This window comes from Tachyglossus aculeatus, chromosome 10, assembly GCF_015852505.1.
Source record: "Tachyglossus aculeatus isolate mTacAcu1 chromosome 10, mTacAcu1.pri, whole genome shotgun sequence".
Classification (NCBI taxonomy): Eukaryota; Metazoa; Chordata; class Mammalia; order Monotremata; family Tachyglossidae; genus Tachyglossus; species Tachyglossus aculeatus.
The window spans coordinates 54,539,735-54,553,353 of record NC_052075.1 but is presented as its reverse complement, the minus strand read 5'-3'; the positions used below and the strand labels follow the sequence as shown (position 1 = coordinate 54,553,353).

At 52.3% G+C, this 13,619-nt stretch overlaps 1 protein-coding gene across 4 annotated transcripts in view; it reads left to right on the top strand.

Annotated features, from left to right (window-relative positions):
• Positions 1-13,619, top strand: part of SCN8A (sodium voltage-gated channel alpha subunit 8) — a 119,548-nt gene that overhangs the window by 50,701 nt on the left and 55,228 nt on the right. For 3 of the 4 annotated variants that reach the window (XM_038752267.1, XM_038752264.1, XM_038752265.1), the window contains exons 8-13: positions 190-253; positions 403-544; positions 5,069-5,275; positions 7,522-7,809; positions 9,949-10,338; positions 12,865-13,000. In XM_038752267.1, coding sequence (XP_038608195.1) covers positions 190-253; positions 403-544; positions 5,069-5,275; positions 7,522-7,809; positions 9,949-10,338; positions 12,865-13,000 — 1,227 coding nt within the window. The remainder of the gene's footprint in view (positions 1-189; positions 254-402; positions 545-5,068; positions 5,276-7,521; positions 7,810-9,948; positions 10,339-12,864; positions 13,001-13,619) is intronic. The other variant, XM_038752266.1, reaches the window with a different exon arrangement.

Below are 13,619 nucleotides of genomic sequence, written 5' to 3'. Positions count from 1 at the left end.
GTAAATTCATTCATTCATTCAATTGTATTGATTGCGCGCTTACTGTGTGCAGAGCCCCGTACTAAGCGCTTGGGAAGAGGAGGAGCCGGGATCAGAACCCAGGTCCTTCTGCTTCCCAGACCCGGGCTCCGTCCGGCAGGCCAGGCCGCTTCTCTAAGTGGGTTCCTCTTCCTCTTCCATCCCTCGCAGCCAATTTTTACACGATTCCCGGGATGCTGGACCCTTTGCTGTGCGGGAACAGCTCCGACGCGGGGTGAGTCCCTCGCCCGCCCGCGTCGGGGGCCGGGCCGGGGGTGTGGCGAGGGGGAGGTCCGTGTTTTCGGGGGCAGCAGCTTCCCGCCGCGAGCGTCGTCCGGTGCCAGGGCCTGAGGGCGGCCTTCTCCTCTCCCGTCCGGTGTTCAGCCAGTGCCCCGAGGGCTACCTGTGCATGAAGGCGGGGCGGAACCCAAACTACGGCTACACCAGCTTCGACACCTTCAGCTGGGCCTTCCTCGCTTTGTTTCGCCTCATGACTCAGGACTACTGGGAAAACCTGTACCAGCTGGTGAGCGGCGGCGGGGACGAGAGCGTCTCGGTGGATGCCAGGGCCATGAGGACCGGCCCGAGGGCGGCGGGGGCCGGTGGGGCTCCTGGGAGCATGCATTAAGCGCTTACTGTGTGCAAAGCACCGTTCTAAGCGCCGGGGAGGTTACAGGGTGATCAGGTTGTCCTACTGGGGGCTCCCAGTCTTCATCCCCATTTTCCAGATGAGGGAACTGAGGCCCAGAGAAGTGAAGTGACTCGCTCAAAGTCACACAGCTGACATTTGGCGGCGCCGGGAGTTGAACCTATGACCTCCGACTCCAAAGCCCGGGCTCTTTCCACTGAGCCACGCTGCTTCTCTAATAATAATAATAATAATGATGATGGCATTGGGCTCTTTCCACTGAGCCGCGCTGCTTCTCTAATAATAATGATGGCATTTCTTAAGTGCTTACTATGTGCAAAGCACCGTTCTAAGCGCTGGGGAGGTTACAGGGTGATCAGGTTGTCCTACTGGGGGCTCTCAGTCTTCATCCCCATTTTCCAGACGAGGGAACTGAGGCCCAGAGAAGTGAAGTGACTCGCCCAAAGTCACACAGCTGACATTTGGCGGCGCCGGGAGTTGAACCTATGACCTCCGACTCCAAAGCCCGGGCTCTTTCCACTGAGCCGCGCTGCTTCTCTAATAATAATGATTGCATTTCTTAAGCGCTTACTATGTGCAAAGCACCGTTCTAAGCGCTGGGGAGGATACAAGGTGATCAGGTTGTCCTACTGGGGGCTCCCAGTCTTCATCCCCATTTTCCAGACGAGGGAACTGAGGCCCAGAGAAGTGAAGTGACTCGCCCAAAGTCACACAGCTGACATTTGGCGGCGCCGGGAGTTGAACCTGTGACCTCCGACTCCAAAGCCCGGGCTCTTTCCACTGAGCCGCGCTGCTTCTCTAATAATAATGATGGCATTTGTTAAATGCTTACTATGTGCGAAGCACCGTGCTAAGCGCTGGGGAGGTTACAAGGTGATCAGGTTGTCCTACTGGGGGCTCCCAGTCTTCATCCCCATTTTCCAGACGAGGGAACTGAGGCCCAGAGAAGTGAAGTGACTTGCCCAAAGTCACACAGCTGGCATTTGGCAGCGCCAGGATTGAACCCACGACCTCCGACTCCAAAGCCCGGGCTCTTTCCACTGAGCCACGCTGCTTCTCTAATAGTAATAATAATAATGATGATGGCATTTATTAAGCGCTTACCATGTGCAAAGCACCATTCTAAGCGCTGGGGAGGATACAAGGTGATCAGGTTGTCCTACTGGGGGCTCCCAATCTTCATCCCCATTTTCCAGATGAGGGAACTGAGGCCCAGAGAAGTGAAGTGACTTGCCCAAAGTCACACAGCTGACATTTGGCGGCGCCGGGAGTTGAACCTGTGACCTCCGACTCCAAAGCCCGGGCTCTTTCCACTGAGCCGCGCTGCTTCTCTAATAATAATGATGGCATTTCTTAAGCGCTTACTATGTGCAAAGCACCGTTCTAAGCGCCGGGGAGGTTACAAGGTGATCAGGTTGTCCTACTGGGGGCTCTCAGTCTTCATCCCCATTTTCCAGATGAGGGATCTGAGGCCCAGAGCACTGAAGTGACTCGCCCAAAGTCACACAGCTGACGCATTTGGCGGCGCTGGGAGTTGAACCTCTGACCTCCGACTCCAAAGTCCAGGCTCTTTCCACTGAGCCGCGCTGCTTCTCTAATAATAATAATAATAATAATGATGGCATTTCTTAAGCGCTTACCATGTGCAAAGCACTGTTCTAAGTGCTGGGGTAGATACAAAGTAATCAAGTTGTCCCACGTGGGGCTCACAGACTTTATCCCCATTTTCCAGGTGAGGGAACTGAGGCCCAGAGAAGTGAAGTGACTTGCCCGAAGTCACCCAGCTGACAAGTGGCGGAGCCGGGATTCGAACCCATGACCTCTGGCTCCAAAGCCCGGGCTCTTTCCACTGAGCCACATAATAATACTAATGATGATGGCATTTCTTAAGCGCTTACTGTGTGCAAAGCACTGTTCTAAGTGCCGGGGTGGTTACAAGGTGATCAGGTTGTCCCACGGGGGAGCTCCCAGTCTTCATCCCCATTTTCCAGATGAGGGAACTGAGGCCCAGAGAAGTGAAGTGACTTGCCCAAAGTCACACAGCTGGCATTTGGCAGCGCCAGGATTGAAGCCACGACCTCCGACTCCAAAGCCCGGGCTCTTTCCACTGAGCCGCACTGCTTCTCTAATAATAATAATAATAATAATGATGGCATTTATTAAGCGCTTACTATGTGCAAAGCACCGTTCTAAGCGCTGGGGAGGTTACAAGGTGATCAGGTTGTCCCACGGGGGGCTCCCAGTCTTCATCCCCATTTTCCAGATGAGGGAACTGAGGCCCAGAGAAGTGAAGTGACTTGCCCAAAGTCACACAGCTGGCATTTGGCAGCGCCAGGATTTGAACCCACGACCTCCGCCTCCAAAGCCCGGCCTCTCTTCCACCGAGCCACGCTGTTTCTCAGAGACTGGGACACTGACTGGCACGTAGTGCTTAACAGATACCACAATTCTGACCACAATTATTAGGGGTCCTGAGGGTTCATTCATCCATTCAGTCGTATTTATTGAGCGCTTACGATGTGCAGAGCACTGGACTAAGCGCTTGGGAAGTCCAAGTTGGCAACATCTAGAGACGGTCTCTACCCCTCAACGGGCTCCCAGGCTAGAAGGGGGAGACAGATTCATTCATTCAGTCGTATTTATTGAGCGCCTACTGTGGGAGTCCTCTTCCCAAAACGCATCCCGCCAGCCCCGCTCTCTCCATTCATTCATTCATTCAATCGTATTTATTGAGCGCTTACTGTGTGCAGAGCACTGTACTACGTGCTTGGGAAGGACAACCTTGTACCTCTCCAGTGGTACCTTGTAACCTTGACACCTTGTAACCTCTCCAGCGCTTAGAACCGTGCTTTGCACATAGTAAGCACTTAACAAATGCCATTATTATTCTCTGTGCCTCAGTTACCTCATCTGGAAAATGGGGATGAAGACTGTGAGCCCCCCGTGGGACAGCCTGATCACCTTGTAACCTCTCCAGCGCTTAGAACAGTGCTTGGCACATAGTAAGCGCTTAATAAATGCCATCATTATTATTATTATTAAATGGGGATGCAGACTGTGAGCCCCCCATGGGACAGCCTGATCACCTTGTAACCTCTCCAGCGCTTAGAACAGTGCCTGGCACATAGTAAGCACTTAGCAAATGCCATTATTATTCTCTGTGCCTCAGTTACCTCATCTGGAAAATGGGAGTGAAGACTGTGAGCCCCCCATGGGGCAGCCTGATCACCTTGTAACCTCTCCAGTGCTTAGAACAGTGCTTGGCACATAGTAAGCGCTTAATAAATGCCATCATTATTATTATTATTATTAAATGGGGATGCAGACTGTGAGCCCCCCGTGGGACAGCCTGATCATCATCATCACCAATCGTATTTATTGAGCGCTTACTGTGTGCAGAGCACTGTACTAAGCACTTGGGAAGTCCAAGTTGGCAACATATAGAGACAGTCCCTACCCAACAGCGGGCTCACAGTCTAAAAGGGGGAGACAGCGAACAGAACCAAACATACTAACAAAATAAAATAAATAGAATAGATATGTGACTCTGGGCAAGTCACTTCACTTCTCTGTGCCCCAGCACCCTCATCTGTCAAATGGGGATGAAGACTGTGAGCACCCCGTGGGACAACCTGATCACCTTGTATCCTCCCCAGTGCTTAGAACAGTGCTTTGCACAGAGTAAGCGCTTAACAAATACCATCATTAGTATTAGTATGTACAAGCAAAATAAATAAATAAATAGAGTAATAAATATGTACAAGCATATATACATATATACAGGTATATACAGCCTGATCACCTTGGAACCGCTCCAGCGCTTAGAACAGTGCTTTGCCCATAGTAAGCGCTTAACAAATGCCATCATTATTATTCTCTGGGCCTCAGTGACTGCCAAGCTAGCTCTCTTCCTTCCTTCAAGGCCCTGCTGAGAGCTCACCTCCTCCAGGAGGCCTTCCCAGACTGAGCCCCTTCCTTCCTCTCCCCCTCGTCCCCCTCTCCATCCCCCCATCTTACCTCCTTCCCTTCCCCACAGCACCTGTATATACGTATATATGGTTGTACATATTTATTACTCTATTTATCTATTTATTTTACTTGTACATATCTATCCTATTTATTTTATTTTGTTGGTATGTTTGGTTTTGTCCTCCGTCTCCCCCTTTTAGACTGTGAGCCCACTGTTGGGTAGGGACTGTCTCTATGTGTTGCCAATTTGTACTTCCCAAGCGCTTAGTCCAGTGCTCTGCACATAGTAAGCGCTCAATAGATACGATTGATGATGATGATCTAGAGACGGGGTCTCGTTCCCAGGCAGGGCTCCCGGCGGGGCGGCCGGGGGGCCGGGGGGATGCCGGGGAAGAGCCGCGGCTGACCGGGAAAGGGCGGTGCCGTCCGCAGACCCTGCGCGCCGCCGGGAAGACCTACATGATTTTCTTTGTGCTGGTGATCTTCGTGGGGTCGTTTTATCTGGTCAACCTCATCCTGGCCGTGGTGGCCATGGCCTACGAGGAGCAGAACCAGGCCACCCTGGAGGAGGCCGAGCAGAAGGAGGCCGAGTTCAAGGCCATGCTGGAGCAGCTGAAGAAGCAGCAGGAGGAGGCCCAGGTGAGCCGGTGACCCGGGGGTGGTGGTCCCTTGGGCCTCATCCCGTCCCCTCCGCCCCCCGGCCGCGGTGACCGCGCTTTATTCGAACCCGGGGCTTCTCTGGGCCTCGGTTCCCTCAGCGGAGAAGCAGCGGGGCTCGGCGGAAAGAGCCCGGGCTTTGGCCTCGGTTCCCTCCTCTGTCAACCGAGAAGCAGCGTGGCTTTGGAGTCAGAGCTCACGGGTTCAAATGCCGGCCCCGCCGCTTGTCAGCTGGGTGACTCGGGGCGAGTCACTTCACTTCCCTGGGCCTCAGTGACCTCATCTGGAAAATGGGGATGAGGACTGGGAGCCCCCCCCGTGGGACAGCCTGATCACCTTGTAACCTCTCCGGTGCTTAGAACGGTGCTTTGCAAATAGTAAGCGCTTAATGAATGCCGTCGTTATTACTGAGCACTGGGGTAGATTATAATTTTTATAATGGCATTTATTAAGCGCCTACGATGTGCAAAGCACTGTTCTAAGCGTTGGAGAGGTTACAAGGTGATCGGGTTGTCCCACGGGGGGGCTCACAGTCTTTATCCCCATTTTACAGATGAGGGAACTGAGGCCCAGAGAAGTGAAGTGACGTGCCCAAAGTCACACAGCTAATTGGCGGAGCCGGGATTTGAACCCATGACCTCTGACTCCAAAGCCCATGCTCTTTCCCACTGAGCCACTTGCTAAGCGCTTATCATGTGCCAAGCGCTGTTTTAACTGATCAGGTTGGACGCAATCCCTGTCCCACTTGGGGCTCCCAGTCTTCATCCCCGTTTTCCAGATGAGGTCACGGAGGCCCAGAGAAGTGAAGTGATTCCCGCAGGGTCATCCAGCAATCAATCAATCAATCAATCGTATTTCTTGAGCTCTTACTGTGTGCTGAGCACTGTACTAAGTGCTTGGGAAGTCCAAGTTGGCAACATATAGAGACGGTCCCTACCCGACAGCGGGCTCACAGTCTAGAAGGGGGAGACAGACGACAACACAAAGCATATTAACAAAATAAAATAAATAGAATAGTAAATATTCATTCATTCATTCAATCGTATTTATTGAGCGCTTACTGTGTGCAGAGCACTGGACTAAGCGCTTGGGAAGTCCAAGTTGGCAACATATAGAGACGGTCCCTACCCGACAGCGGGCTCACAGTCTAGAAGGGACAGCGGGCTCACAGTCTAGAAGGGGGATACAGACGACAAAACTAAACATCTTAACAAAATAAAATAAATAGAATAGTAAATATTCATTCATTCAATCGTATTACTTGTACTTCCAAGTGCTTAGTACAGTGCTCTGCACACAGTAAGCACTCAATAAATACGATTGATTGAGCGCTTACTGTGTGCAGAGCACCGTACTAAGCACTTGGGAAGTCCAAGTTGGCAACGCATAGAGACGGTCCCTACCCAACAGTGGGCTCACGGTCTAGAAGGGAGAGACAGACAACGAAACAAAACATAAACCAAATGAAATAAATAGAATAAATATGTACAAGTAAAATAAATAGAGTAATAAATATGTACAGACATATATACAGTTAATAGTCATTTGCTGGTCTTCACAGCTATATGTCCCTAGAGGACTGCTACTCTGTTGGGACTGATTCAGGAACACCCCTAAATCCACGATTACAAAGTGTTTACCCATGAACTGAAAATGTATTCCTCCACCACCTCCTCTTACTGTCCTTAAGCATCGATGATTAATTAAATGTACATATTCTGTTTATTTTATTTTGTTACTCTGTTTCGTTGTGTTCTCTGTCTCCCCCTTCTAGGTTGTGAGCCCACTGTTGGGTAGGGACCATCTCTCTATGTTGCCAACCTGTACTTCCCCAGCGCTTAGTACAGTGCTCTGCACACAGGAAGCGCTCAATAAATACGATTGAATGAATATGTATACATACGGATATACATATATATGTATATATGTTTGTACGTATCTATTACTCTCTTTTATTTGTATACATTTATTCTATTTATTTCATTTGGTTAATATGTTTTGTTTTGTCATCCACCTCCCCCTTCTAGACTGGGAGCCCGCTGTCGGGTAGGGACCGTCTCTAGATGTTGCCAACCTGTACTTCCCCAGCGCTTAGTACAGTGCTCTGCGCACAGTAAGCGCTCAATAAATCCGATTGAATGAACGAACGAATGGCCCAGATGGATCCCCGTCGGGTCCGTCGGGGCCGGCCGCGGATCCCGCTCCCTCTCCTCTCCCTCCTCCTCAAGGCGGCCGCCATGGCCACGTCGGCCGGGACGGTGTCCGAGGACGCGGTGGAAGACGAAGGCGGCGGCCGGGCGTCCCGCAGCTCCTCGGAGATCTCCAAGCTCAGCTCCAAGAGCGCCAAGGAGCGGCGCAACCGGCGGAGGAAGCGGAAGCAGAAGGAGCTCTCCGAAGGGGAGGAGAAAGGGGACGACGAGAAGGTGTTCAAATCCGAGTCGGAGGACGGCTTGAGAAGGAAAGGCTTCCGGCTGCCCGACAACCGGATCGGGAGGAAGTTCTCCATCATGAATCAGGTACGGGGCCGCGGTGCCGTCCTGTGCCCCTTCTCTCCCTCTCCGTTAAGTGCTTATTACGTCCCCAGCACTGTCCAAAGCGACATACGAGCGAATCACGTCGGACACGGGCCGTGTCCCGTGTGGGTCTCTCACTTCATTCATTCAGTCGTATTTATTGAGCGCTTACTGTGTGCAGAGCACTGGACTGAGCGCTTGGGAAGTACGAGTCGGCAGCACGTAGAGACGGTCCCTGTCCAACAGCCGGCTCACTTGTCATCCCCGTTTTACCAATGAGGTAACTGAGGCCCAATCAATCAATCAATCAGTCGTATTTATTGAGCACTTACTGTGTGCAGAGCACTGTACTAAGCGCTCGGGAAGTACTGAAGTTAAGTAACATGCCCAAGGTTTATTGAGCGCTTACTGTGTGCAGAGCACTGGACTAAGCGCTTGGGAAGTACGAGTCGGCAACACGTAGAGACGGTCCCTGCCCAACAGCCGGCTCACTTGTCATCCCCGTTTTACCAATGAGGTAACTGAGGCCCAATCAATCAATCAATCAATCGTATTTATTGAGCACTTACTGTGCGCAGAGCACTGTACTAAGCGCTTGGGAAGTGCAGAAGTTAAGTAACGTGCCCAAGGTCACCCAGCAGGTAAGGGGCGGAGGAGGGATTAGAACCCAGGTCTTTCTAAGTCTTGGGCTTGTGCTGAATCCAGGAAGCCAGGCTACAATCCGTGGTGGGTGGGTGGGTGGGTGGGTGGATGGGTCGGTGGATTGTTAGGTGGATTTGGATGGGTAGGTGTATATCAATCAATCAATCAATCAGTCGTATTTATTGAGCACTTACTGTGTGCAGAGCACTGTACTGAGCGCTTGGGAAGAACAAGTTGTCAACATATAGAGACGGTCCCTACCCAACAGTGGGCTATATGTATATATGTTTGTACATATTTATTACTCTATTCCCGTCTAGACTGTGAGCCCACTGTTGGGTAGGGACTGTCTCTATACGTTGCCAACTTGGACTTCCCAAGTGCTTAGTCCAGTGCTCTGCACACAGTAAGTGCTCAATAAATACGATTGAGTGAATGAATGAATATTTATTTATTTATTTATTTATTTTGTGTGTATGTATTCTATTTTGTTAACATGTTTTGTTTTGTTTTCTGTCTCCCCCTTCTAGACTGTGAGCCCGCTGTTGGGTAGGGACCGTCTCTATATGTTGCCAACTGGTACTTCCCAAGCGCTTAGTTCAGTGCTCTGCACACAGTAAGCGCTCAATAAATACGATTGAGTGAATGAATGAATATTTATTTATTTTATTTGTATGTATTTATTTATTTTATTTTGTTAACATGTTTTGTTTTGTTGTCTGTCTCCCCCTTCTAGACTGTGAGCCTGCTGTTGGGTAGGGGCTGTCTCTATATGTTGCCAACTTGTACTTCCCAAGCGCTTATAGTACAGTGCTTTGCACACAGTAAGCGCTCAATAAATACGATTGAATGAATGAATGAATGAAAGGTGGGAGAAGCAGCGTGTCTCAGTGGAAAGAGCCCGGGCTTTGGAGCCAGAGGTCATGGGTTCAAATCCCGCCCCCGCCAACTGTCAGCTGTGTGACTTTGGGCAATCAATCAATCAGTTGTATTTATTGAGCGCTTACTGTGTGCAGAGCATTGTACCAAGCGCTTGGGAAGTACAAGTTGGCAACATACCAACTTGTACTTCCCAAGCGCTTAGTACAGTGCTCTGCACACAGTAAGCGCTCAATAAATACGATTGATGATGATGATGTGATATAGAGACAGTCCCTACTCAACAGCGGGCTCGCAGTCTAAAAGAGTGGGCTCACAAGTCGCTTCACTTCTTTGGGCCTCAGTTCCCTTCATCCGGAAAATGGGGATGAAGACTGTGAGCCCTCCGTGGGCCAACCTGATCACCTTGTAACCTCCCCGGTTGTTCGAACAGTGCTCGGCACATAGGAAGCGCTTAACAGATACCGTCATTATTATTATTATTGGACGGGCGAGTGGGTGGCCGGGTGGTTGGATGGGCGGGTGGACGGGCAGGTAGACAGATGGACGGACGACGGATGGATTGACGGTCTGGCGTCTCTGCTGTGTGTCTCCCCACCTGTCCCCCCGCTTCTCCCCCAGTCCCTGCTCAGCATCCCGGGCTCCCCGTTCCTCTCCCGCCACAACAGCAAGAGCAGCGTGTTCAGCCTGAAGGGGCCGGGCCGCTTCCGGGACCCGGGGTCGGAGAACGAGTTCGCCGACGACGAGCACAGCACGGTGGAGGAGAGCGAGGGCCGGCGCGACTCCCTCTTCCTCCCGGCGCGGGCCCACGAGCGGCGCAGCAGCTACAGCGGCTACAGCGGCTACAGCCAGGCCAGCCGCTCCTCCCGCATCTTCCCCGTCCTGCGGCCCGGCGCCAAGCGCAGCAGCGCCGTCGACTGCAACGGCGTCGTCTCCCTCATCGGGGGGCCCGGCGGCCCCGGACGCTTCCTGCCCGAGGTCAAGGTGGATAAGGCGGCTCACGACCGCAGCGTAAGGACGCGGCGAGGAGCGGGGCCCACATCCCCTTTAGGCCTGCTGGTCTCGCCCCTGGTCGGGGGCTCGGGGGCGGGGGGAAGTGTGTGTGTTTTGGAGGTCTCTCTCTCCATCCCCCCAACACACCTCTTCTCCCTTTCCTTGCTGGGTGCCCCCCCAACCCTTTCTCTCCCTGTCTCTTTCTTCTCCCTCTTCCTCTCTCCATCTCTCTCTCCATCTCTCTCTCCTTCTCTCTCTGTCTCCTCTCTCCCCTCTTCCTCTTTATCTCTTCCTCTTTCTCTCCTCACTTCCTCTTCCTCTCTCCATCTCTCCCTCCCCTCTCTTCCTCTCTTCCTCTCTCCCTCTCCTGTCTCCCCTCTTCCTCTATCTCTTCTTTATCTTTCTTCCTCTTTCTCTCCTCACTCCCTCTTCCTCTCTCCATCTCTCTCTCCTTCTCTCTCCCTCTCTTCTCTCCCCTCTTCCTCTTTTTCTCTTCTTTATCTCTCTTCCTCTTTCTCTCCTCACTTCCCCTTCCTCTCTCCATCTCTCCCTCCCCTCTCTTCCTCTCTCCCTTTCTCCTCTTTTCCTCTCTCCATCTCTCCCTCCCCACTCTTCCTCTCTCCTTCTCTCTCCCCTCTTCCTCTTTATCTCTTCTTTATCTCTCTTCCTCTTTCCTCACTCCCTCTTCCTCTCTCCATCTCTCTCTCCTTCTCTCTTCCTGTCCTCTCTCCCCTCTTCATCTTTATTTCTTCTTTATCTCTTTTCCTCTTTCTCTCCTTACTTCCTCTTCCTCTCTCCATCTGTCCCTCCCCTCTCCCTCTCCATCTCTCTCCCTCTCCTCTCTCCCCTCTCTTCCTCTTTATCTCCTCTTTATCTCTCTTCCTCTCCTCACTCCCTCTTCGTCTCTCCATCTCTCCCTCCCCCTCTTCCTCTCTCCCTTTCTCCTTCTCTCTCACTCTCCATCTCTCTCCCTCTCCTCTCTCCCATCTCTTCCTCTTTATCTCCCTTCCTTTCTCTCCTCACTCCCTCTTCCTCTCTCCTTCCCCTCTCTCCCTCTCTCTCTCTCCCCTTTCCTTTCTGCCCATCTCTCCTGTCTTCCTCGTTCTTTCCCTCCCTTCCTCTTCTTTCCCTCTCTGTTTCTCTTCCTCTCCCCTCCTCTGCCTCTCTTCCCCTCATTCCTTTCCCTCTCTCTTCCTTTCTCCCTCTTTATCTCCTCCCATCTTCCTCTTTCTCATTTCTCCCTATTTCCCTCCCTCTCCCCTTCTCTCCCTCTCTGTTTTTCCCCCCTCCCCCACTCTCCTTCTTTCTTCCCCTCCTCTTTTTCTCCCGCTTCTTTTCCTCTCTTCCTCTGTCCCTCTCTTCATCTCCTGCCTCTCTTTCAAATTTTCTCTTTTTGCAAACCTCTTTCTCTCCATGTCTCTTTTCTGTTCTCTACCTTATTCTCTCCTTCCCTCTCTCCACCCCATCTCCCTCCATCTCTTTCTGTCTCTCCTCTCGCTCATTCTCCGTCTCTCCCATCCTATCCAGTCTGCTTTGCTTTTTTTCTCCCATTTATTTTCTCTGCTTTCTTTCCCTCTTGGTTTCCCAGTCTCTTTCTCATTTTGTTCTTCTTTTTCACTTCCAGTCCCTGCACCCATCTCTCACTCCTCCTCCGTCCTCCCCTGCCTCTCCCTTTCCGTCAGTCGGTTGTATTTATCGAGCTCTTACCCTGTTCACGGCACTGTACAAAGCGCTCGGGGGAGAGTACGGCACAGCAATATAACAGATGCATTCCCTGCCCACAAAGAGTTTACAGTCCAGAGGACTGTCCCTCCCCTTCTTCTCCTTCTCCTCAGACATATAGTAAGCACCTAACCAATACCATCATTATTGGAGGAGCAAAGTGTGAGGGCTGGGTTGAAGTGGCAAAGCAGGGAGGTGATTGAGTGTGTTTGATGTGGAGGTGGAGGTTCTTGAGGAGTGGGGAGCGTGGACTGAACATTTTTGTAGAAAAATGATCCGGGCAGCAGAGTGAATTACGGGTCGGAGTGGGGATAGACAGGAGGCCGGGAGGTTGGCTAGGAGGCCGATGTGGTAATCAAGGCGGGATAGGATGAGTGATTGGATAACATGGTAGCCGTTCGGATGGAGAGCCAAGGGCGGATTTTAGCAATTTGAAGTTTGAACTGATGGGATTTAGGGACAGATTGAAATATGTGGGCCGAACGAGAGAGACGAGGCAAGGACTTGGGCTCTGCGCATTAGGTCATGCCACGTCTGTGGCCTGTGGGCGAAGCCAGCTCCCTGAGCCTGGATGGGAGAGAACATGGCTTCATTTGGCCAGGCAGGCTGGGCTTGGGGTTGAGGGCCAGGCCGCCCCACTCGTGAGGGAGATGGGGCAATCCAACCGTCAGGCAGAGTCTCCTTCTAGACCCTCCCCACCATGGCACTGGAGCTCAGTCAGGCCAAACCGTGACAGGGGAGGCGGTTTTGCAGTCTCGGAGGGGGTGGGTGAGTCCCAGGCCGGCCGAAGCCCCCCCGACACGCTCCCTGCCCCCTTTGCAGGCCACCACCGAGGTGGGAATCAAGAAGAGAGGCCCCGGATCACTCCTGGTCTCCATGGATCAGCTCAGCGCTTCCTTCGGGCGCAAGGACAGGGCCAATAGCGTCCTGAGCGTGGTCACCAACACCCTGGTGGAAGGTCAGTGCCCAGGGAGGGTGGCAGAGGACGGGCGAAGGCGGGGATGCGTGGGGCTGATGGGGTTGCGTCTCTGAGTCTCCCTTGAGAGAATAATCCTCATCATCACTGTGGTATTCATTAAGCCCTCTGTGCCAAGCACTGTACTAAGCACTGAGGCAGAGTCAAGACGATCCAGTCGCACCCGGGACTCACAGCCCAAGTTGGAGGGAGAACAGGTATTGGATCCCCATTTTGCAGGGGAGGGGACTGCGGCCCAAAGAAGTGAAGTGACTTGCCCACGGCCACACGGAAGGTAGGTGGAAGAGCCGGGATTAGAACCCAGAGCCTCTGGCTCTGAAGCCCGGACTCTTTCCGCCTTGGCGCAGCAGAAGGAGCCCGGGCTTTGGAGTCAGAGATCATGGGTTCACATCCCGGCTCCTCCAACTGTCAGCTGGGTGACTCTGGGCAAGTCACTTCACTTCTCTGGGCCTCAGTGACCTCATCTGGAAAATGGGGATTCAGGCTGTGAGCCCCCCGTGGGACAACCTGATCACCTTGTAACCTCCCCAGCGCTTGGAACAGTGCTTTGCACATAGTAAGCGCTTAATAAAAAAGCCATTATTATTATTATTAGAGGCCA